The sequence below is a fragment of the Penicillium expansum genome (assembly GCF_000769745.1).
Source record: "Penicillium expansum strain MD-8 chromosome Unknown contig211, whole genome shotgun sequence".
Classification (NCBI taxonomy): domain Eukaryota; kingdom Fungi; phylum Ascomycota; class Eurotiomycetes; order Eurotiales; family Aspergillaceae; genus Penicillium; species Penicillium expansum.
In genome coordinates this window covers 1-23,291 of record NW_015971430.1, presented here as the reverse complement: position 1 = coordinate 23,291, position 23,291 = coordinate 1, and the positions used below count along the sequence as shown (strand labels likewise).

General features: G+C 47.3%; 8 protein-coding genes across 8 annotated transcripts; 5 read left to right on the top strand and 3 right to left on the bottom strand.

The window, feature by feature from the left end:
* Nucleotides 1-382: 382 nt before the first annotated feature.
* PEX2_064940 (S53 family peptidase) lies at nucleotides 383-2,534 on the top strand (the record flags this gene model as incomplete). Its single annotated transcript, XM_016743765.1, has 5 exons — nucleotides 383-588; nucleotides 645-908; nucleotides 961-1,178; nucleotides 1,234-1,354; nucleotides 1,418-2,534. 5 exons carry the CDS (start codon nucleotides 383-385, stop codon nucleotides 2,532-2,534), a joined length of 1,926 nt encoding a protein of 641 aa, XP_016594657.1.
* A 720-nt stretch (nucleotides 2,535-3,254) lies between these two features.
* On the top strand, nucleotides 3,255-4,855 carry akr1 (putative aldehyde reductase (AKR1); the record flags this gene model as incomplete). The annotated part of the gene is made up of 11 exons (XM_016743764.1): nucleotides 3,255-3,301; nucleotides 3,359-3,446; nucleotides 3,507-3,520; nucleotides 3,594-3,678; nucleotides 3,743-3,762; nucleotides 3,818-3,890; nucleotides 3,941-4,070; nucleotides 4,125-4,189; nucleotides 4,246-4,374; nucleotides 4,438-4,553; nucleotides 4,612-4,855. The coding sequence occupies 11 exons, from the start codon at nucleotides 3,255-3,257 to the stop codon at nucleotides 4,853-4,855; spliced, it is 1,011 nt and encodes a 336-aa protein (XP_016594656.1).
* A 370-nt stretch (nucleotides 4,856-5,225) lies between these two features.
* Nucleotides 5,226-6,295, bottom strand: PEX2_064920 (uncharacterized protein; the record flags this gene model as incomplete). Its single annotated transcript, XM_016743763.1, has 3 exons — nucleotides 5,226-5,763; nucleotides 5,823-6,195; nucleotides 6,250-6,295. 3 exons carry the CDS (start codon nucleotides 6,293-6,295, stop codon nucleotides 5,226-5,228), a joined length of 957 nt encoding a protein of 318 aa, XP_016594655.1.
* A 998-nt stretch (nucleotides 6,296-7,293) lies between these two features.
* On the top strand, nucleotides 7,294-8,681 carry PEX2_064910 (uncharacterized protein; the record flags this gene model as incomplete). Its single annotated transcript, XM_016743762.1, has 4 exons — nucleotides 7,294-7,343; nucleotides 7,406-7,751; nucleotides 7,802-8,495; nucleotides 8,551-8,681. 4 exons carry the CDS (start codon nucleotides 7,294-7,296, stop codon nucleotides 8,679-8,681), a joined length of 1,221 nt encoding a protein of 406 aa, XP_016594654.1.
* Nucleotides 8,682-10,207: 1,526 nt separating this feature from the next.
* On the top strand, nucleotides 10,208-12,121 carry PEX2_064900 (putative general amidase; the record flags this gene model as incomplete). Its single annotated transcript, XM_016743761.1, has 6 exons — nucleotides 10,208-10,495; nucleotides 10,580-10,702; nucleotides 10,755-10,907; nucleotides 10,957-11,811; nucleotides 11,860-11,944; nucleotides 12,006-12,121. 6 exons carry the CDS (start codon nucleotides 10,208-10,210, stop codon nucleotides 12,119-12,121), a joined length of 1,620 nt encoding a protein of 539 aa, XP_016594653.1.
* Nucleotides 12,122-12,727: 606 nt separating this feature from the next.
* Nucleotides 12,728-13,525, top strand: PEX2_064890 (rhamnogalacturonan acetylesterase; the record flags this gene model as incomplete). Its single annotated transcript, XM_016743760.1, has 1 exon — nucleotides 12,728-13,525. One exon carries the CDS (start codon nucleotides 12,728-12,730, stop codon nucleotides 13,523-13,525), a length of 798 nt encoding a protein of 265 aa, XP_016594652.1.
* A 209-nt stretch (nucleotides 13,526-13,734) lies between these two features.
* Nucleotides 13,735-16,758, bottom strand: PEX2_064880 (Concanavalin A-like lectin/glucanases superfamily; the record flags this gene model as incomplete). Its single annotated transcript, XM_016743759.1, has 9 exons — nucleotides 13,735-14,251; nucleotides 14,315-14,517; nucleotides 14,588-14,882; nucleotides 14,937-15,365; nucleotides 15,613-15,626; nucleotides 15,687-15,950; nucleotides 15,999-16,301; nucleotides 16,530-16,572; nucleotides 16,625-16,758. 9 exons carry the CDS (start codon nucleotides 16,756-16,758, stop codon nucleotides 13,735-13,737), a joined length of 2,202 nt encoding a protein of 733 aa, XP_016594651.1.
* A 3,253-nt stretch (nucleotides 16,759-20,011) lies between these two features.
* PEX2_064870 (NAD(P)-dependent alcohol dehydrogenase) lies at nucleotides 20,012-21,058 on the bottom strand (the record flags this gene model as incomplete). Its single annotated transcript, XM_016743758.1, has 2 exons — nucleotides 20,012-20,724; nucleotides 20,776-21,058. The coding sequence occupies 2 exons, from the start codon at nucleotides 21,056-21,058 to the stop codon at nucleotides 20,012-20,014; spliced, it is 996 nt and encodes a 331-aa protein (XP_016594650.1).
* Nucleotides 21,059-23,291: the final 2,233 nt, after the last annotated feature.

Here is a 23,291-nt window from a genome sequence, read left to right as displayed (position 1 = left end):
GACCTGCCTTAAAACTTCCGATGGGTATCGATTGGGGTTGATCTTGTAAATGAATGGCTCCAAGGAACTTCATCCCGATATTCAACCATCGCTGAGGAGTTCATAGGCTCAGATAATTCCATGAGAAGCAAGATAAGCTCTGTCCTTAACCCGTTTGATTTGCCAGGGGTCTTAGCATCATTGATCGACTGGCTGTCTTTCCTCTTGGGTGATCTTAGCCTAATCAAATCAATGATGGTCGACCCTGAAAGTTCCATCCAGGCTCACCCTGCAGGACGGGAGATGCTATAAAGTATGCCTTGTCCGCCGTGCGTCTTTCTGACTTCATTCGCAAGTTTGAAGGAGGAAGCTGAATTGGAAAACTATTGCGAAGACTATTACCATGAAATCCTTCATCATGCTTTGTGCCCTAGCGGCTAGTGCGATGGGAGTACCGACGGCTCATAAATATCAATTGCATGAGCGTCGTGATTTCATCCCAAAATCCTGGGTTGAAGGCAAGGAGCTCGATGGAAATGTGTTACTACCTGTGAGAATCGGGTTGACCCAGTCTAACCTAGACTATGGCCATGAGCTACTTATGGATTTGTATGAACTCGCGCAATGGACGCCCAACCGTCTGGAACTGACATGGATTTGTCTAGGTCTAACCCCTACTCGAGGCGCTACGGACAGCATCTGTCCACCGATGAAGTGCACGACCTGTTTGCTCCCACTGAAAAGAGCGTGAATGATGTCCGTTCTTGGTTGGAGTCGGCCGGTATTGCAAAAGACCGCATCACGCAGTCAACGAACAAGCAATGGATTCAGTTTGACGCCAATACCGAGGAGCTCGAGAATTTGCTGCACACAAAGTACTATGTCTACTCACATGCTGAAACGGGTCGATCTCACGTGGCCTGTCGCGAGTAAGGCTGTCATTTGGGTTGGATATACAGTTTCGCTGATCTCTGACCACAGATATCATCTCCCGAACTCTGTACGTGAGCACGTCGACTATATCACTCCTGGAATTTCTCTGCGGGAGGTGACTGGCGTCCGGAGATCGGCCGACAAACAGAAACGCTTTGTGGGTGGGGTTTCTCCTATCCTTGAGCCGATTCTCCTACCAATTGAGAAGCTGCTGAGTGAGGTTTCGTCCTTTTGCTCTCAAGCAATTACACCCCAATGCATTCAACGTGAGTGGTCCGAGTACAAATACCCCCCACACTGAATATGCTGACAAGTCTATAGAGATGTACAACATCAGCGAGGGCCACTCTGCCACCAAAGGAAATGAGCTGGGAATCTTCGAAAGCATTGGGGATGTCTACGCCCAAGAAGATTTAAATTTGTTCTTCCTGAACTTGTACTCGTATGTCGCCTCTGAATCATATTTCGTCGAGTTGATTGGAGTTTTGAGTTGACTTGCCTTTAGGAAAATCCCTCACGGTACACACCCAGCTCTCAAGTCAGTTGATGGCGGTAAGGCTCCTACAGACCTTTCCAATGCTGGGGCTGAATCCGATCTGGACTTCCAAATCTCCTACCCCATCATCTGGCCACAGAACTCCATCCTTTTCCAAACCGATGATATGAATTACGAGAATAACTACACCTTCAGTGGCTTCCTCAACACTTTCTTGGATGCTATTGATGGCTCGTATTGCAGTACCATCTCGCCTTTGGACCCTCCATACCCCGATCCGGCAGACGGAGGCTACAAGGGCTCCCTACAATGTGGCGTGTACGACCCACCCAAGGTCATCTCGATTTCCTACGGCTCCGCTGAAGCAGATCTCCCCATTTCCTACCAGCGACGACAATGCGCTGAGTTTATGAAGCTGGGTACAATGGGAGTTTCAGTGGTGGTCGCTTCGGGTGATTCGGGTGTGGCTGGACGTGGAGGTGACCCAACCCCCAGCAACTGTCTTGGCCCAAATGGCAGAATCTTTGCTCCAGATTTCCCTGCCTCCTGCCCATACCTTACTGCGGTGGGAGCTACTGAAATCCCCACGGGTTCCTCGCCAGGAGATCACAAGGAGCAAGCCGTGACTAGGTTCCCGTCAGGCGGTGGTTTTAGCAACATTTACAAGGCGCCTGATTATCAGGCCCAGGCTGTTGCCGATTACTTTGACAAGGCCAAGCTCTCATACCCATACTATGAGAGCGTGGACAACAGCAGCTTCGGTGAGAATAACGGTATCTACAACCGGATCGGACGTGCTTATCCAGATGTTTCTGCTGTTGGGGACAAAGTCGTCATCTATAACACAGGAAAGGCCGTGTCGATTGGTGGGACATCGGCCTCTGCACCTGTATTTGCTGGAATCCTCACTCGCATCAACGAGGAGCGACTGGCCGCTGGCAGGTCCACTGTTGGATTTGTCAACCCTGTGTTGTACGCTCACCCGGAGGCGTTCTTTGACGTGACCAAGGGGTCAAATGAAGGTTGCAAGACTGATGGCTTCCCTGCGACCGAGGGTTGGGATCCAGTGACTGGATTGGGTACCCCTAATTATCCAGAACTTTTGAGGGTTTTCATGGGCCAGTAGACTAGTTTAACATAGGGCGATCTCGCTTTTGTGGACACAGCTCAGAACAATGAAGACTGGAAATTCGCTGCGATTCGATGCAAGTTCTTTTAAAAGGCAAAAGGAACCATGATCATCATCATGATAACACCGGACCACCGTATTGCACCATTCTCGGCACAGCGATCGCACCGACAAAGCCGATCCCTTGCTGGGCTCAATGGATTCAATGCCCAACGACGTGTCTCATAGCATATGCAAAATAAATACCACATCGTTTTAGGAAATGATAGCCAAAAGAGTAAAACCATGATTGAACATCCAGAATGACATCATGAATTACCCCGCGTAGAGGGGGAGAGGGGGGTTAGGGATCTATGTCGCATGGTGTATACCTAGACTCTCCTTACAACATATATACCTGCAATGTTGGTAGTTATATAAAATAGAGTAGTAAACTTAATCATATATAATGCCTTATATTTGGAATACGAGTAGATATATTAGTAACTTGCGAATTGTGAATGTACATTAGTATAAATGACTTTCTTTTTACTTTATATATCCAACTTGCAGGAATGTTGTTCACCTTCTCGGTGGAGTCTACTCCGAGAGGGGCGTGGGTTGGACAGCCCAGAACCCCCCTCCCCCACCACCGGAGAGCTGAGCAGTTAAAGGTTGGGGAATCTCCATATATCTTTCCTCTTTTCCCTTCCAATCATTCTTCAATCTCTTAAAATCATGTCTCTCGGTAAGAAAGTCACACTCAACTCCGGCCACCAGATCCCGTACGTATATTCCGTAGAAAGAACACCCAGAGACTTCATCACTGACCTTAAGTTCAGCCAGCTGGGCTTTGGTACTTGGCAGTCTGCCCCTGGCCAGGTTGGCGAGGCTGTCTACGAGGCCCTGAAGGCCGGTTACCGTCACCTGGTATGTTCATGTACTTCTATCATCTCTCCAAACTGGTCGCTAACCCCCAACCCCTCTCAGGATTTGGCCACTATGTATGCAACACCAATCCCTTGATCGCGAGACGCCGCCTATTGAAATTGCGCTATACTTACCACCTGTTCACAGCTACCAGAACCAGCGTGAGGTCGCCGAGGGCATCAAGCGTGCTTATAAAGATGTTCCCGGCCTGAAGCGCGAGGATCTCTTTATTGTAAGTTCATCCATACCAACTTAGGATGGTACACGATTTGAGCAACTGACATGCTATTCTACAGACGTCCAAGCTGTGGAACAGGTACAATATCCCAAACTAGACTGCCACTCTACAAAGTTATTGACTCTGCATGTAGCCAGCACCGCCCGGAGGTTGTCGAGGCCTCTTTAGATGCTTGCCTTGCTGAACTTGAGTTGGATTATCTTGACGTATGATTGTTTCATTCATTAAAACTGTGAGATATTGCTAACAGACCAAGCTTTACCTTGTTCACTGGCCCGTTGCCTTCCAGAAGGGCGATTCCTACTTCCCACTCGTTGCCAACAGCATTGTCGAGGGCGGTGATGTGATAATTGATGATGGCGTCTCTATTGTAGACACCTGGAAGGGTAAGTGGATATATTGTGCGAATGGGAACACTAGACATAGCTAACCCCTCTTAGCCATGACCCAGCTCCCCAAGAGCAAGGCTCGCTCCGTCGGTGTCTCTAACCACAAGATTGAGCATGTTCGTATCCTCCCCGTCTCAGAATTCGCCAAACATGAGCTAACAAGCCCCTGCAGCTCGAGGCTCTCATTAATGGCACAGGCGTTGTCCCTGCCGCCAACCAGATCGAGCGCCACCCCGTGCTCCAGAGCAATGACCTGATTGAGTACTGCCAACAGAAGGGGATCCACATCACTGCTTACTCTGTACGCATCTATTCTAATTTTTTGGTTGATGGCGGAGAGACCCCATGCTGACTAGAGCTCTAGGCATTTGGTAACAACATGCTTGATATTCCCCTGCTCATCACCCGCCCCGAGGTTAAGGAGGTTGCCGAGTCTGTTGCAAAGCGCACCGGCCAGGAAGTCAGCCCCGCACACGTTATGTAAGATTATACATGCCTTTCCTATGGGATCTTCCCGTGAAAGCTAACAGCCTTCAAGTCTCGCCTGGTCTCAGGTCGGTGGACACAGTGTCATCCCCAAGTCGGTGACGCCTTCGCGTATTCGTGACAACTTCAAGGAGGTAGAACTCATCCCCGAGGAGGTTCAGAAGGTCAGCGTTCTGGGCCAGGAGCGGAAGCGCTACAACACCCCTTATGCTGCCAACAAGCCTCGTTGGAACATTGATATCTTCGGCGAGCCCGAGGAGAAGGCCGCTGACCACAAGGTTATTCTGAGCGTTTGACTTCGTTGATCACCCCAGGCCCCCACTGATTGAATGGGATATAGATATCTGTATGTTCTATAGAGTGTCAACAGGTTTGCACCAGTGTGGATATATCTAGATAACTTTCTCAATAATCAACTGATCAATATCATTTTGTATACGATCACACGCCCATGCAGATACAAGATTGTAGGCCAGATTCACTTGGCCATAATCAGTTGCACTCTTGAGATTCGAAAATGACCGTAAGAATCATTCAGCATTAACCAGAGGGTCCAAGGGTATATGCATGTTTGCAAAAAGCGACCTGTCATACTGCTTACACCATCTTACAGCTGTTCAGATTATCGCCAAGATCATCTCTGCTCTTCAACCCATGAGAATCGCCTTAGTTTGCGTTTATTGGTCGTTGGTGAGAGCTCAAGACTGGCCCTGCGTCCAACTCGTGATATTCCTGGACTGGAGTGGATCCATTCGGGGCCTCATAGACTGAGCGACCATCCAAGAAAATCGCTGACCCTACTGGCTTCCGTGGCAAGAGAGTCTGCGGTTCTTCTGAATGCAATGTGTCTTCTTGAGGTGAGATACTGCCTTGAGAAATGAGGGCTTTTTCATCATGTGCCACGACAACTGATGGAGTTGATGAAGGTGGAATAGTTGATTGGACTCCTCGAGTGTTCTGTCTCTGGTGCCGCCGCCGAAGCACAAACCATAGGGTCAACACAATGAGAAGGACAACCACAATTACACCCACTGCAATTCCACCCTTGGCCCCTGGACTTAGGCCAGACGAGCCACTAGAGCATGTATAACCGTTTTTGAAGACTTTGTCGGAGTTCAAACTGTCCAATATACTGCATGACATGGAACTGCGGCCTATGATTGTTGTCCGACCTTTGACCTGATCAAGAGAAGGCAGCGAGACACTGGAATACTCATCAGTATCTTAGAAGATGGGACCTAATGACTGCTGCAATGACCATACCTATCGAACAATCCCTCCAATTCCAACTGTCCTTCAACCTTTTCCAAATTCTGGAACCCCAGTGTTTTCAGCTTCGGATTCCCCGTGATGATTATGCTCGAAGAAACTTGTGATAGCGCGCCCATGGTTATGGTTGTGAGTGAGTCAAGGTTACTCAGTGTGATACCTCCCTGCACACTGTCCAAATCAGAGGCAAAAAAATTTGTGAGCTCCGAGGCACCCTCGGCAATTAATGCGCCCTTGATTTCCTCGACATTATTGATAGTGATCACTCCGCTGGTAGAAGCGGATATCGTAATGCTTCCGTCAAATGTGTCGCAGCTGCTCAGCTTGTCCGCATCGCTTTGACTCGAGATGGTCACACTGCTTGAACCTATAGGCAATGAGCTACACAGTTGGCAAGGCAAACGAGCAATGTATTACTTACAGGCATCAGACTTAGCGGTCGCTCTTTGCCATGCACTAGCAATCATCATTACGGGTGAGCTTTGCAAAGCCCCAGTTACTTATTCGAGAGGAGAAATTCTGAATGATGTTTGCGTGAAGGTACTGGGCATTCGCAGTTTTTAAAGTCAATAATATGGAAGGAGGCGGAGTCGAAAATTTCCAGCCTTGGCCGATTGTACTTTGTATGTCGATTGAGCATCAAGAATGTCGATCATCGCGGTCTGTTTATAGTGTTTGATTGGTCAACGTTGGATGTTTTGGTTGGCGATACATATTCGAAACCTACGGCCCACTGGCAGATCGATCGCTCTGCCTGTGCAATTTCCCAATCCAAGACACGGACTGGGAGATAACATGCGTGAGGTTAGTCTGCACAAATAATACTTACTGCACCTGCCATGGATTGATGGCCGTTAAATATTGACACGGAAGCCGTGCTGCTATTTTTGTGTACAGAGTAATGTATTACTTCAATCCCTGCTCTGCTATTTCGTACGGAGTGGTGGTGTTGAATGGGGGATAGGCAACAGTATTGGCGGCCCTTGGCGGCCTCGGTCTGGTTCAAAATTCCCACGTGAACTGGCATAACTGAAACCCTGGAGAAATCCAAATAAAAAAAAGAAGTCATGTAGAATAATATTGTAATATCAAACACCTTTGAAGACATTGACTTAGAATGTCAACATCCATTTTTATGCCCGAGGTCCTTGGTACCGCCGGGAGTGGCCAACCATGGACGTCGCAAACTTTCTTGGAATTTCCCCAAAAGATGACTCAGCATATGCGGGGAACCCTTCCCTGGAATCATATTGGGAGGTTCTACACAAATCTCGATAACAGCCATATTGAGCTGATATCTCTATGAGAGTAGGCAAGGGTTGTGGAAGGTGTCGTCATCGACATATCCGATGTGTGATTCCCACCGGTGCATCAACTTGTACTCCGTGTTTGCGACTTGGACGGGCCTGTCATCTTGATCCCCGCTTCCAATTCAAGCCTGTCCACCACGTTTACCAGAAGAACAATGGTGCCACTGCCCGATTTGAGCTGGATTGGGACGAAGAACAAGTTTGGGTAGACGTGTCACAGCCCGGTAGGAGTCCAGAGCCTATTATTTTGATCATGCACTGATCTAGTCTAGTGACTTTCATCCTTGAGGCGAATGGTGAATCGGCTGAAGACGAACATAGTGCTTTAGAGCAATACAATGCGTCAGCACCCGAATCGGTTGGAGAGGAACATAGTGCTTTGGGACAGTACACTCCAGGACCGGAGCGGGTATCAAATGGTCGCAGTGGATGGACTCAAGGTCTTCACTCGGAGAACACATCTCAGGCTCAATCTCGCAACCCAGTTTATCAGAATCGATCCCATCAGGTCCCTACAAACAGTCCACTCAGCCTGCTGTCAGGCAATGGATCTACACTGACACTACGAGAGGCATCGCTGATGCGCTACTTTATCCAAAAATTAGCACCCTGGGTGAGCCACAAGCGGGTCTCTGGTTAGCGTTACATATCTGATCTTTATAGGCCGATGTTTGTGACATTCATTCACATTTCAGCACCGAAGTCCCAAGACGGGCATTGGAGAATAACATGGTACTGCAAGCTATCCTGGCCCTATCTGCGCGACATGATGCGATCTTGACAAATGATAGTGACTGGGAGGCCTCGGATTATCACGGAAAATGTTTGAAATTATTAATTGCGGCATTAGATCAAGCCGAGACAAATTGCGACGAGAACATGCTTATCACGGTCGTGATTCTTCGTATATATGAGGAGTTGGAGACTAACACTGACCAACAGTATCACCTGCTTGGGTCTAATCGCTTGGTGAATCTCATGGCCCGCTCTGCTTCCTCTGGCGGAGTGGCAGAAGCAGTGAGCTGGCAGTTTTTGCGGCAAGCTATCTATGCATCGGTAGTACAGTATCAACCTTTACAACTCGACATGCAGAATTATGAGCGCTCGTCAATGTTTCACCGCCACGATGATGCTGCTTGTGCCAATAGGATCATCTATCATTGTGCTCGTATCCTACAAGTATGCTGCGATGCGCCCGGACATATTGTGGCACAAGATACCTGGCGCCAAATATCAGACAGCGTGAACGAGTGGAATCAAACAAAGTCCACAACCTGGCAACCTATTCGGTATCAAGCATCGAGCGTGGCTGACGGTCGGCCTTTCCCTGTTATATGGATGATATCCCCGCCGGCAGGTATGTCTTCAGTCCCAATGACGACGCAGCCTAAAGTTACTGACCGCAACCAAAGTGGTCGGAATGCAGTATTATCACTCGGCGTGTATTTTCCTCACCTTGTCTGAATCTCCCTCGCATGATATGAGCGATTATGAAAGGGCCCGCTCAAGGCGTGTGCAGGAGGTAGCCAAAGCAGAGCTCTAAGCGACTATATTTGCAGGCTGATACAAATCTTAGACAATAATTGCAGGCCACCTTGTCGTAGTTATTGGCCTATCGCTGTCCAACGAAAGCGTCGAGAATGCCTACTTCATGGCATCACATTTATTACATCGCTGTTCGTGTGCGCTCCATATTTGTCGACCTTCTTGCCCGCTGACCTGTCCTTAGTTGGGTACTGTCTCCGGAATGTAGCCGAGCAGGAAGGATCATTGCAATTTTTGACTCGCGTAGAAAAAGTGCTGGGGTGGCGCACTTCATGGATAATGCGGGAGCTGGAGCACCAATGGACCGAGTTGGGTGCGTTTGACTCGTGAGACCTTTGAAAGTTTCTAGTTCTTTCCGATGGCAATATTGCTTAGCCTCACCTTGGAATTACGAACATTATCCGAAGCTGGAGGGCCTCTGATAACCGAAGAGACCGCATTCATTCTTCCCGATGCGGGTGAGGTCTCGATAAAAGCCAAGGCATATTTTATTTGCCTCTTAGATCACATTGCTGGGGTGTGCGGCATGGGCCGATCTTTGTATGTCTTTCTGACCACTCATCGGTGGAGCATGGCCTGGGGTTCACGATGCTGCATCAGATAGACTTGAAAGTAAATGCTCATGGCTGACTCAAACTCATGCACCTGGTTCTTCTGCTGTCCTGAAACTCCAAGAGGAAGTGGGGTTTGTGGGACTTGGGAAATCATGAATTCACTGATAGCGCTTGGACAGCAAGGAAAGACCCGACTGACGACTGACAGGTTGCGAAAGCTAGGGGACCACCCCTCATAGTGATAGCAGCACCTGGCGTACGCTTGATCCCGCCTTCATGGAAAGGGCTTTCGATAGTAGAAAATATTTTAACTTTAGCCGGTGAGTTGTATTAATGCAAAGATCAGACCAAGATGACGATGGAAAACGGTGCTGGGGGAAGTGGCGTTTGACACGAGACTGATGGCAAGCCAACATACTTAAGTGTCTTTTGGAGGCTTGTCGATCCACACGTGGCTCGGGTGATAATGCGATAGATTTAGAAGAACAATAACTATTGTAATAGAGCTCTCTGAGCTAGAACAAATCCCCTGTAGGGCCAAGAGATTTCCGTTGATCAAGCTAAATGAGATATATATGGCACCTCACTTTGGGACTTTGGGACTTTGGGACTACGTATATTGAGCTTCTGTTGACTAGGTTGCTGGTGCTATGATTCAAGACATGATGAGAATCTCCGGGATAACTACTACAGACTCAAATAAGACTTGGGGAATACATATGTGGATATTAATTTTCATGACGATCAGTTAAGTAATTAAGTAATTTGCTTGACTCCTCTTGACTCCTTTCGTTTGCTCGGGATGATTGATGCGTTGGCTTCTCGCTTTAGCCTTGGATATAAATATCTTCTGCCTTTCGTTTTCGCTTTCGCTTTCTCTTCCTCTTCTCTCCGCATCTGCGACTTTCTCTATTCTTTGTTCTCTTTCATCTTTCCTCCAACATACAACAATAGTCATATACTGTTAGCAATGGAGATCGAATCCTGGGAAGTGCTTGTGCACAAGAAGCAACTTGAGGATGCTGCTAAAATCCCAAATGCATGGCGAATTTCAGAAGAACTGGCCAAGATATCCCAGACATCTGGCATGAATGTGCTGGATATTCCACGTCAGTCGGGTATCTTGTCAGCAAGACAGCTCGAGATCACTGAGAAATATGATGCAACTGACCTGCTCGCCAAGATTCATTGTCAAGAGCTGTCTGCCTATGAGGTCACTGAAGCATTTTGTATTCGCGCTGCGATCGCACAGCAAGTGGTATGTGTTGACATGACCTTCCTCTTGTCCGCCTTTCAAACCTTTAGTCACCGGCTTACAATGAATTAACTCACCCGTGGACAGACTCGATGCCTGACTGAGACCTTCTTTGAGCGTGCGTTGCAGCGAGCAAAGGATTTGGATGAGATATTATCCAAAACGGGGATACCTGTTGGGCCTTTGCATGGCTTGCCCATCAGTTTCAAGGTGCGACGCCAGTTTTGGACCGCGAATTTGGGTTCACTGATGTGATATAAAGGATTGCTTCAACATTGATGGTGTTCCATCCACGATTGGATTTACCTCGTTTATCAAAAATGGCCCTGTCAATTCAACCTCCCCTGCGGTTCAGATTTTGCTCAACCTGGGAGCCATCCCGTATGTGAAGACAAATGTTCCCCAAACAATGATGGTGAGTGACCTTACAATTATAAACGTGTCATAATTGCTTAAAGTACTAGGCCGCTGATTCGCACAATTACGTGTTCGGTCGGACCCTCAATCCTCATCGATCGAATCTTACCGCTGGTGGGTCGACTGGGGGAGAAGGGGCATTGATTGCCATGAGAGGGTCGGTGCTGGGCGTTGGTACAGACATTGCTGGCTCCATTCGAATCCCAGCGATTTGCAACGGGATCTACGCATTACGACCTTCTGCGGACCGTATTCCATATGGGGGACAGACTAGCTCTGCTCGCGGAGGCCTGGCGGGAATCAAGGCTTGCGCAGGGCCCTTGGCAACATCAGTCCGGGATTTAGAATTGTTCATGAGACTGGTGACTAACGCAGACCCATGGCAATTTGATTCTTCCGTTTTGTTTTCGCCATGGCGCACCGTTTCCTCCAAGTCCACCCTGCGACTCGGGTTCATCCAAGAGGATCCCCATTTCCCTCTGCATCCACCAGTTTTGCGAACTCTGATAAGCGCAACCGAAAAGCTTCAAGCAGCCGAGAATGAGATAGTTCCCTTAAATACTCTGCTTATTCGAGATGCATGTGCGTTGGCATTTCGCATGTTCTCAATGGACCCAGCTCGGACTCCATTCAAGCACATCGCTGCCAGTGGGGAACCAACCATCCCTGCTTTGGCATCAACGTCTCTGCAACATAGCTACATGCCATATGGATATGCGCCATTGACACTTGAAGGATTGTACGACCTCAACGAGGAGCGCAACCGTATCAAGGAAGAGTTCCGCAATCTCGTTATGCAGGCAAAAGTGGACGCCATTATCATGCCCGGCTATCAAGGTACCGCTCAACCTCATGATCTATTTGGCTTTGTGCCCTACACTGTCCTTTGGAATGTGATGGATGTAAGTTCACCTCTTTCCATCTCACGGTGTTGCACTAATTCTCTCAAGTACCCGAGTTGCATCATTCCACATGGCAAGGCGAACAAGAGCGCCGACAAGACATTCATTCGGAATGTGAACTACAAACCTCCCTGTAAGTGTTACGTTTTTCGCACACCATGATTGATGGGTTTAATGCTGATTTTGAATTTGAGATGTGGCTGATGACATCGAGGGGGCTCCATGCTGTGTGCAGCTTGTTGGTAGAAACATGCATGACGAGGAATTGGTGAAAGTGGCGGAGCTTGTATCCAAGACACTGGAGCTTTGAACCAACGACTGGTAGAATGGAGGTATTCTAATAAAGGAGATTCATGAATTGAAGAAATGCACATTCATATTGCGGAGTTTGCCTCAGAATTTCTGCTTAAAATGCCAACAATATTAGTTAATAACTCAGCTGTAGACTATTCAAAGATACAACTCTAACAAACCTTGAACCAGCAAGTAAGAAGAAACATTTAAATGCGCTTCTAGGGGCTGTTATGCCTATTATGCATAGGGGCATAGGGACAAATCCAATCTTACTTGACCCCTTCCGCGTGCAGGTGGCGCAAAGGGCAGCAGAAACAACGGACCTCAGATTATTATAGTAAGAGCCCAACGTGGAATAAAACCAACGGAGAATCTCTCAAACATTTTCTTTTCCTTGGCCATAGGTGCCTTCGGGATATTTGGCCGCGAGAATTTGTTGGAATGTCGTCACTCTGTTCATCAAAACCCCGCAAATCACTTTCCTGTCCCCAGGGATTTCCACCAACGGGAGAAATGGGTCTATCCCCCCCACATTGAGGTGCTATAAGTTCATATCAAATACATCCTTTGTGCATGGTTCTGGTCCCTATGACTCAAAGCTACTACATCTAGGAACTCAATAATGGGCAAGATCTTGAAACCAACCGGAGTGGCTCTCCTCAGTATCTTATCTTATGTTCAGGCATATCCTTCCATTACCATTGAGCACTCGCAAAAGACTCCATTCTTTGTTTTGGCGGGTGATAGCACCACGGCTACTCAATCCTCGAACGGTGGAGGATGGGGGGACGGCTTTCTCAACACAACCCTTTTTAAAGGAGCCTCTGGTCATAATTTTGGCCACAACGGTGCAACTACTGTTAGCTTTCGAGATGGAGGTGATTGGGATGAGGTTTTAGCGACCGTGAGAAAAGTACGAGACGACCACCATCCATTTGTGACAATCCAATTTGGACACAATGACCAAAAGCCAGCTGCAAACATTTCTTTATCACAATACACCAGAAATCTTGGAAGATTTGTGACTGAGGCTTCTGATGCTGGGGCTACACCAATTCTTGTCACTCCTCTGTCTCGGCGCAACTACGATAACTCAACAGGGACACCGCATATCGTCATGAGTCTCGCCAATGAGACCATGGCCACCATCAATGCTGCCCATCGCTCACATGCTGCCTATATTGATCTGAATGAAGCTAGCACTCGGTACCTCAATGAGATCGGGCCAGAAAACGCTTTTACATACAACCTCAAATCAACAGACTATACCCATTTGAACGTGCCGGGGAGTACTCTGTTTGGGGGGATTGTGGCTGAATTGATTGCCCAGAAATTTGACGCCTTGAAAGAATTTGGATATCTGCGTGTGGATGGTAAACTCAAGAACGATATTGATTCTGGGATTTATTACTGGCCTTAACTCAGCCAAGGATTGTGATCACGGAGAAGCACTTGTACTCCCAGAAACTAAGTGATTGTTTCGATATCAAAGACTCCGTTCCATGCTTATAGTCATGTTGGTTCAAAGCCTAGCCTACAAGTAGGTGTCCATAGTCCCATAAATCTGTTCAAATTAATATTCGACAGCTTCCGTGTACCCTTATTAAACTCCAGATAAACAATAGATGGCTACTTCTCCTCCTCATGAGCATGCTTCTGAAGGAACAAAGCTTTCATCGAAGGATAGGTGCGCACTTCAAGATCCTCGGATAAAGCAGAAGTTCCCTCTTTGTTACCAATATCATACCAGATTGACTGTGGTGTCCGGCCATGGGCCCGTTTAGCAAACCAAATTGCATGGACCCAGTCAATAGAAACTTCGAAGCCATCTCCTTGGTCATGGATCAAAATTGTCGCACCATCCTCACTGTTGAAGCGACGGTCAATGTCAATCCGTTCCTCCTCACCCCATGATCCACCGAACTTGGCATTGAAAATGATTTGCCCTTGAGCTCGGCGAATAGAGATATGGAAAATGGTATCATTTTCTGCGTCCATGATCGAAATCTGGGTCATGTCAATGCCATTGTCAGGCTTGACAGGATCCACGCTTGACGACTCGAGAAGAATGACACTGTCTGCCTTGAGAGTCTGCTGAAACCGAAGAATGCCATGAAGTGGTAGGTTCGCTCTTGGCCGTTTCGGTCTGATTGGAGTTAGTGATCATGTTTTCATATGTATCGCTTAATTTGTAGAATTGGGAACCTACCGAGGAGCCGGTGGGTCAATCTTCGCCTGCTTCAGCTCTGGATCCAGCGCTCCATCAGCACCGCCAGTGATGGTAGGCTCTTTCTTGAAGTTTTCAAAGGCAGGGGGAGTAGCGGGGTTGGTGAAGTGCTTGGTGTCATTGCTGCTGCCAATGATTTCTAGCTCGAGCTTCTCAACCTCGTAGCGAGGCAATTCTTTCTCGTTCTGCAAAAGGTCAACGATTTTCGCAAAATGGGGGTGAGAGTCAATAGCCAGGTCTGCTTGCCTTGAATACTCGCCAGTATGCGCGCTTTCTTATGTACTCCAACACCTCGTCGCGAGTCAACGACTTCAGTTTCCGTCCACCCCTGATAAGCTTGTAGAGAACCGGGGTAATTGGGATGTAAGCAGTTGACTTGACGCGCGATTTTTGCCCTTCTGTGCAGTTCCCGCAGACCGAAGAACCATCTAACTCGGGCTTTTGGCTGAAATTGTACACTTCAGCGATCAAGTCTGTCAGTGGGGTTTGTATGCCGTCCTCTTGGGCGAGATACAGTTTGACCCAGAAAGGTTGCCCTCCCAATGCATATCTGAATTATTTCGAACAATTAGCTCTATTTTTATTCTGGCACAAGGAAACTTACTTCAAAAACCGAACACTGAAGGCGAAATCGGGAATTTTGAGCCCACCGTCAATTGCCTCGAGGCCCTCTGGGATTGGAGCTTTAGGGTCTAATGCCAAATCACGCGACACACCATATAATCTATTGATGATAGCGATGATGTTTTCCTTGAACAGAATTTGGTTAAGTGTTCCATCCTCCTGACGGTATCTAGTCTCCCATCGTAGCAGTTCCGGATAGGAGTATCCAAGATTGGAGGGAAACCTAATTCCTTCAGGGGTCCAATAGTTCCCCTCAGAATCACGCCTAAATGGCTGAAGAGGCGTGTTTCCATTCACGGGATGCTCTTTGCCAAATGAGTCACGGATGGTAGTATTGTCGGTAGGAATGTTATCCATCCACTTGTCCGGATTGAGAGCTTGCCAAATTGCAAAAAGACGGTCGATGTTGCTGCGGGGAATCATTTAATCAAAATTTCATTTCGAACTGGTCGAAGAGGGTATGCTTACCAGTGATGCAAGAAGAACAGCGGATCAAAAGAGGCAACTGGTACATTTCCCATATGTCCTGCAGAACCTGTCCAGCCGTGACTTTGAAACGCTATTGTTAAGGCGTGAAGTGACTGAGAATGCCATACAGCAGATGTAGACATGCAACTCTCCCTAGGATAACACTCTGGGGGTGGTGGAGTACATACACATTGTTGTGGATCTACTCAGGTGAACTGCCGGTCAGTTCTTATGCTGTGATATATCAAATCCATATACTCACATATTCTATATTCAAGTCCTCATCCACGTTTTGATCTTTCGAGGTTGGATTTGTGCTTGCAAAAGTAGTGTAATCCATGGGCACGGTGAGCAGTCGATATACCATTTCAGCTGCAGGACCATGATTCTTGTCGTTGTATCCTTCGTGAGAGTTGAAGGCATCTGCCACTTTGCGGTTATTGACTACACCGTGCCGCCAGCCCTCACTGTTTGGATTCTGGTCCTCTTCATCCGGCCAACGGCTAGTTCCGATTGCATTGCCGAACTGATTGAGTTAGCTCCTTCGTTTTCATGTTGCCTAGACCTCACATACGTTTTTATACTCCTCCTGTTCAGTGTCGTTTTCCCACGTGTTCTCAGTGCCAACGCCCTCACTTTGCATCGGCTTGTCTGTGGGCATGCGAAATTGAAACAGAGGATTGTTGATTCGAACCGATCCGCCTTCGGGTCTAGGAACGGTGATAGTAGGGTATTTTGCCAAGTCAGGCACACGGCCATTTCGTGCCCAGTCCCAGAAGGGAAGACGCCACGACTCGGCTTGTTCACGCCATGAAGACTGATGGGCTTCCTGGAATTGAGGGATAATCTCCTTGATCATGATATCATACACGACTTGCTAGAATGAAATCAGTACCTGGTTTATCTCAGATAAGAGGTTTTCCTACCTCAAAAAGGAGCACATATGGCCGGTGCCAAATTGGAAATATCACATGAGAGTGGAAGCAATAACCATTTTTCATGGGCTCTGGACTAGGATCATCCCATCTTACAAAGGGTTGTCCATGAATACCTTGTCAAATACATGTCAAACACTGTAAAAGGAAGGTCATGGATGAATACCTACCAGCCACTTGAAAGTAAGAGAGTCTTTCTTTGGGGTCCAACTTCTGAAAATTGTCCAGAGCTAGGATAAAAAGGTCTACTTGTTTTTTGTTTGACTTCTTGCCGCTCCATTCGTCGATATCCTGCCGAACAAAGACCTTGCGGTTGACGCCATCATCGGGATTGGATTCTTTGGTCGGAAACCGGGCTTGGATCTGGTAGTACTCGTGCACAGATAATTCAGATGCCATCTTGTCTGGTGTTGAAATGAATGAAATTGTTGAATCAATCCTTCGTTTGGAAGATCTTTTTCTTAATCGCCCGAAGAGGTGCATTCGTACTTATCAAGGAAAAGTTTACTTGGGGCACCGGGTGGAAGGAAGTGCTTTATATTATTCCCTTCGAGCCTTGCGAAGGTAGGACAACACACGTAGCGATTATTGATCTACATTGAATGAGACTTAGAAAAAATTGTCACACCAGCGAACATGCCGTCTTGTCACATTTTAACGCAAGCCTCGCAGCAGAGCGTCACCCTCAGCTTCAAGAATGCCAACGCCTGTTACCACTCCTAATACAGCGTGAGGAAATTATTGGCGACCAAACAATACAGGTATTCGCTCCCAGCCAAAATTCGCTGATTCCAGCCAACTTCACAATTTCCACTTATAGCCATAGGCAGCTGTGACCTCGACCCAGAGAGGGGGAGGACTTGATCGGGCTGGAGACCACCAATGAACTGTTGTACGAGATTTTAATTTGGTCTGCATATTGGCTTGGCAGTGGTGAGGATCTAGGGTTCATTGAATTGTTCCAGCTCTTCCAGCTAGCCACTCTAAGCTAGCCATGAGTGGTGTAATTCAACACATCAGCTGCGCCAGCTCCTGGCTATCGAATTAGTAGCGAATTTGGTTGGACTTTCATTGGACTTGGTCAAATTTGTTGGCTCATTGTTTGCGCCAGCCCCTCAGTGCTGCAGCTTGGGTTCTCGAGGCCGAGCGGTCTACATAATATTTGATTCTGCGTTTTCCTTTTTGCCTTCGATGAAAATTAAGAGAATAAGGGACAAGGGTAACTTGAATTTATATGTTTAGTCAACCACTTAGCAGCATGAATATAACTAGAGATGAGTTGATTGCTTCTACATTTTGATAATGCTTGGCTAGCCTACAAAAATTAAAAGGTGCAAGATGGGCACCAACTCATAGTAAAATATATACGGAGTACGGAGTACATGAGCCACCGCTGCAAGCTAGTATTGATATCATAATGCGAGACTTTGTACAAAGCGTTGGCTTATCCCCAATAATGGGAGACTAGAGTATTCTGAGGCTCATGGTCGTCACACAATGCCCTATCCTCGCGTCACCCCTATCTCTTCAGCAAAAGTCGCATCCCCTCAAGCGTAGAATTCGCATGCTCTAGACTTGGCAGAGGTCGTCGAATTTGAGGCTTTGTCTCACTAAAAATGATAGGGATTCGTGAATGATTGTCAGTATCAGTGTATGCAGAGTCAGTACTCTGATCTACCCTGACACTGACGCTTTGTGATGAAGACTGTACACCATATCCCTCGCAGTGGTTTGTTGGTGTAAGATCACTTCTTCTATCGTGTTCACAAGTCCATATGGCAACTCATTACCCTCTAAGGTAGCTAGACAGAATTTCGTCACCTTTGCGCTCGTGAATAGTTCAAGTATCTCTTTCTGTTCAGCCCAGTTCTGGACACGAGAGCTGCTGTCAACAAACCGCGGCTCGGTCGCCAACTCTGATAGATTCATCAATTGACAAAGAGTTTGAAACGGGCGGTTCTTCGTAGCGCCCAGAGCTAGGTGGCCGGCCTTTGTATTGGAAGCTTGATAAGGGACGATACTTGCATGCTTTGTACCACAGCGCCTCGCATGTTTGCCAACATTCAGCCACGAGATTGCCAAATTAGAAAAAAAAAAAAACAATACCTGGCTCTTAAACAAAGATGCATCAATTGCCTGGCCCCGACCTGTATCCCTGCGAGCATAAAGCGCGGCAAGAATTGCCCTGTGCAGATATAGACCGGTGCGCACATCGGTGAGACCGAGACCAGCCAGTGTTGGGGGTTCCATCGCGCCCGCCAGCGATATGTAGCATGCCTGCCTCAGCTGCGGCAATGGAATCGTAGCCTGCACGATGGGAACTAGCGCTGTATCCAATATTGAAGTCAAGAATCCTCACGATGCATGTGAATTAATGGGGATTGAAGACTGATCAGAGAATTTATCTCCTGTAGCTTTCCGTATCCAATATCCATATTCCTTTCCTGGAACAATTCTTTATACTTTGTGACAATTTAGTATGGGAAATTGTTAAGTTGAGAGTGGGTGGGATTACTGACACTGCATCACTATTTTCGACAAGCAAAGAAGAATATTCTAGCCGTTGTCTTGTCTAAGATTCAGGGTGATAGATAGCTTATTACGATTGATCGGACAAAGATATACAGACCTTCTTTGCCCGTCGTTTTCCAAATATGTTTCTCTGCTGCGTTCGCTACAAATGAGTGTCATCCTGTATACCTGGTGAGAATTAAATCTACCTAAATAGGACTGAAGAAAGATAGCTAGGGAGATACAATTCTTTTGGGATTGTCAACATCGAGAGCCTCAGCATCATAATCAGCGTGGATCTGGGTATAGAATGATCCCTCAGATATTTCGGGGATTGATTACTTCCAAATTTGTATGAATATCAGAAATTCACCGCGCGAACACGCGTCAGATCAAGAACTCAATCCCAGGAAAGAGACTATTGGTATGTGCTGAAGCGGAACTATAACGTCATTGAGAATGCTTTTTTAACTATGATACTGAATATATACAATCTTTGCAGTGCTCCAACACTTGTAAAGTCCTTAGGTACAGCCTTTGACTATAGTTCTAGACTTTTCTACTGTTCTAAAACAGAGCATTCGGGCATTGAGTCCCCTCTAAAACTGAGGTTGAGCTCTAATAACCATCCCGCATCACATTCTAGAGTCTATAACCCAGTTTGTACTTCAACGTGGCTAAATATCACGGAAGACTATGGAATTTTTGTTGTTGCCGTTTCTGCATGATCTGCATGATTCTTCTATTTGTAGGAATGCCGAAAATTTCTGTATGCAGGTTCACCAGGTCCAGGTTTATTGTTGCCAGCTATATAGGCTGCTATAATCTTCAATCAATCAATCAATCGATCAAAGTTCAATTAACCTGTTGCAGTCTAACTAGTTGCGTATGACTATGCAGGCGCTTCTTCCAACTGAAGCAAGAACTCGAGTCCTAACGCCAAGTCCCAGAGGAGTACAGATGTAGTAAAGAGTGTGGAATCATCTGCTATAATCTTAAGGACAACCCAACGAGGTTATTTACTCATTTTCGCTCATGTGTTTCAACTATACTTGCCATGTCTATGAATGCCCTGCTAATAGTGTGAATATAATACATGCTAACTATTAAAAGCCTTTCTATCGATGCCCATCACCATCGTTTACTCCCGAACCAGAACACCGCGGTATTTCATCTTTCCATCACGCAGAGTCTGCATAGCAGTCTCGACGCCATCTTTGGTCAAGGGGAAGGTCATGGTAGTCGGGGTAATTTTCTTATCGGCAGCGAACTGAACCAATGTGCGCAGACTCTTGCGCGACGCAACGAGCGAACCCTGGATACGGATGCCCTTGACATTCATGAACAGAAGGGGAACGGGTGAGGGAGTAAAGTCGACTGTCAGGGGGTAGATTGAGCCGTGCACATCCATAAGCGGGACGAGGCTGGTGTAGTCGACGTTGGCGCTGCCACAGAGCAGCAGATGGTTCACAGGCTTGAAGTCCTTGAGTTCCTCACCCTTACGGAATACATGGTACTCGGACGCGCCGAACCCGAAGGCCTCCGCACGCTTCGCCTCCGAGCTGGACAAAACAACGACGTGGCAGCCCATCGCCGCGGCGAGCTTGATGGCCAAGTGGCCCAGACCACCAATGCCCATGATGGCCACACGGTCCGTCGGCTTGACGCCGTACTCCGTCAGACAGGTCCAGACGGTGGCACCGGCACACATCAAGGGCGCGGCATCGGCGGAGTCATAGCCATCCGGGATAGGAACAACACATCCGGCGTCCCAGACGACGCCGCCGCTGAACGAGCCCAAGTCGTGGTCGTGTGAGCCGTATTCCTTCTTATTCTCGCAGTATTGGTCCCAGCCTGTTTACCATTAGAATGCTGTTGATCTTGCTTTGGGGTTGGGATACGTACCCGTCAAGCACTTGTCGCAGTTTCCACACACGTAATGCGTGTATCCGTATCCGACACGCGTTCCAACCTTGACATTAGTGACGTCACGGCCGAGTTGGCGAACGATACCCACACCCTCGTGGCCGAGAGCCATGCCGGAAGAGAGGTAGTGCTCATCTGTGCCGCAGAGACCGGAGTGTGTTGTCTCGATGTAGACCTCGTTAGGCTGTAGGGTGCGGGTGGTTTTGTCGGCCACGATTTTGCCCTCCTTAGAGCCACGGAAAACCTCAAAAGTGACGCTCATTATGATGATGTGTAAATGTGCTTTGCGACAGAATGAAGCAGTGTAGTGTGAGACAAGAGGACAGCACAGATGGCAGTCCTTTTAAATCAGATAGCATCTCCAAATTCCAAATTTTACTTTCTGGGATTTATCAGCTTCTGGTCCCTGTGCCGTTTCCCGTCAGTTCTCAACAGGGCAGTGCCAATGAAGTCTCTGCTAGATGTGGATCAAACGATGGCCAAACGCATTAGAGTTGCTCCAGAGGATTCTGCAGCACGTTGGGTAGATGCTAGTAGCCATTGAGCCTAATCACAGCCATTGCCGAGACTTCCGGTCGTCTTCTGGAAGGTCTGTGGAACTCGTCTGGGAATTTTATGCTAAGCTAAACCATAGAGGGTGATCCTCCGAGCAAAGTCTCCACTAAACCAGAGATTTGAGATGGCGGAAGCGGTGGAATTGCTCCGAAGTCAAAGCTTGTCGGAGACTTTTGACCTTTGGTCGGGCTTTTTCGGGATAGATATTATCATCAACATATTCTATTCAAATAATGGTTGATAACTGATACCTTGTTGGAATGACAGGGAATTTTATTAACCTTAAAAATTTGTCTGGATGGAAAACTCAGAGCTTAACCCTAAATTCCTCAGTGACGTCATATACATAGATCCTGCTTATGGGAATGTGGTCTTCACTATAAGAGCTATTACGTGCATAGCTAATTGAGTACCGGGGCGTCTTTTTTTTATTCTGATACCGAAGAAGATCTAGAGCAGAGGAAGAGGTTTTTGACGTAACATGTTCAAAGTCAGACACGTGGGTGCTGAATATTCTTCGGGCGCGCTCGGAAAATTGAGACCCTCTTTTGCTTTTTGTCGACGGATACATCACATCATACGATCCTCTAATGATCGCCCTTAGTGGATGATTTCAACTCCTGCACTGGCGTGGATGTTCTCGCGGGTGAGCGCCTTTTCCCTTATGGATAGTAGGCGGAAGGGGTACGTTTCTTCTGGGCTTGCCGTATCCCGGCCGGACAATTTATTGCGTCAGTCCTTAGGTTATCACATTGTCTAATTATCTATCCATCAGAGAAAAAGCGCGATCCCCTTCGATTAGACTCGGTTACCGCGTGTAATATGGTGGTATGTATGATGGTTCATACACATTGCCTCCAAAGGATATGCTATCACAAAAGAACGTATCATATGTTGAATCCTCATGTATTGCTTGCTCAACTACCTAAACAGATCACTGATCCAGCGGTCCCACATAGATTAGGTCGTCATCGAGTGCGATAATGCCAGTGCCCAAGTGGACCTGACTTCCGGATGTAGTGCGACATCCGAGTAGACGACAATATCGGACTTCGACCGTACAGCCCCGCGCCTCTTGCCACTTCTCGGTCCGAGCCAATCTCGACTTCACTAAAAGCTTTCTATCGCCATGGTAGGAGTAGTCTTAACCCAAAATCTTAGATCTATCCGTCCCCAGTTCAGCTATCTAGATTAATAGTCTCCAGGGCCTCCGCGAGGGGAGGCCGCGAGTGGGACCTGAAATTGTTCTCACGTTTCTGATACACATTGAATGCCAATTCTTATTTCGACATATTTCGAGCTCAAATTGGATTATTTGCTGGTCAATCCCTTCTCTGCTCGATAGCCGACTTCGCTTAGTACATTACGTATGATAAGAATGGGTATACGCCTTAGTAGAGGGTCCTTGCTCTAACTCGGACGGCCACTTCTTGGATGCACACTTCTGCTTGACCTTCAAGCCAACGAAAGCGAATCGGATCCCTTCACTTTCGCACTTTTCGTTGCAGATAAATAGGCTTCATCTCACAAAAAAAAGAGTGGTAGGTACCCCTTCGGCTTGAGGCAAACAAAGTTGCGTGGTTTTCACTAGATTATCTCTATTGGATCTCGTGGAAGTCAGCGCGCAGACTACAACCGATTGTTATATGTTGCGGCGAATCGCCAGATCAATCTCTACAGCTGTAAGCAAATAGTGAACTGTATAGGCGCTTCTCAGAACGTCGACCTCATTGCTCTTGTCATAATCTTGTTTGTTAACGGCGAAGAATATTCCGTTCCGTTTGTACAAATATTTGATAACATCGTGAGCCAAAAGGATATCCTAGTCGAACAGCCCGTGTGATTGAAAAGGGTGCACCTATCAATGATAATGATGCGCATGAGTTTGATAGGTTTTGTTTGTTATCTCTCAGATGCCACAGGCTCGCCATCCCATAGTT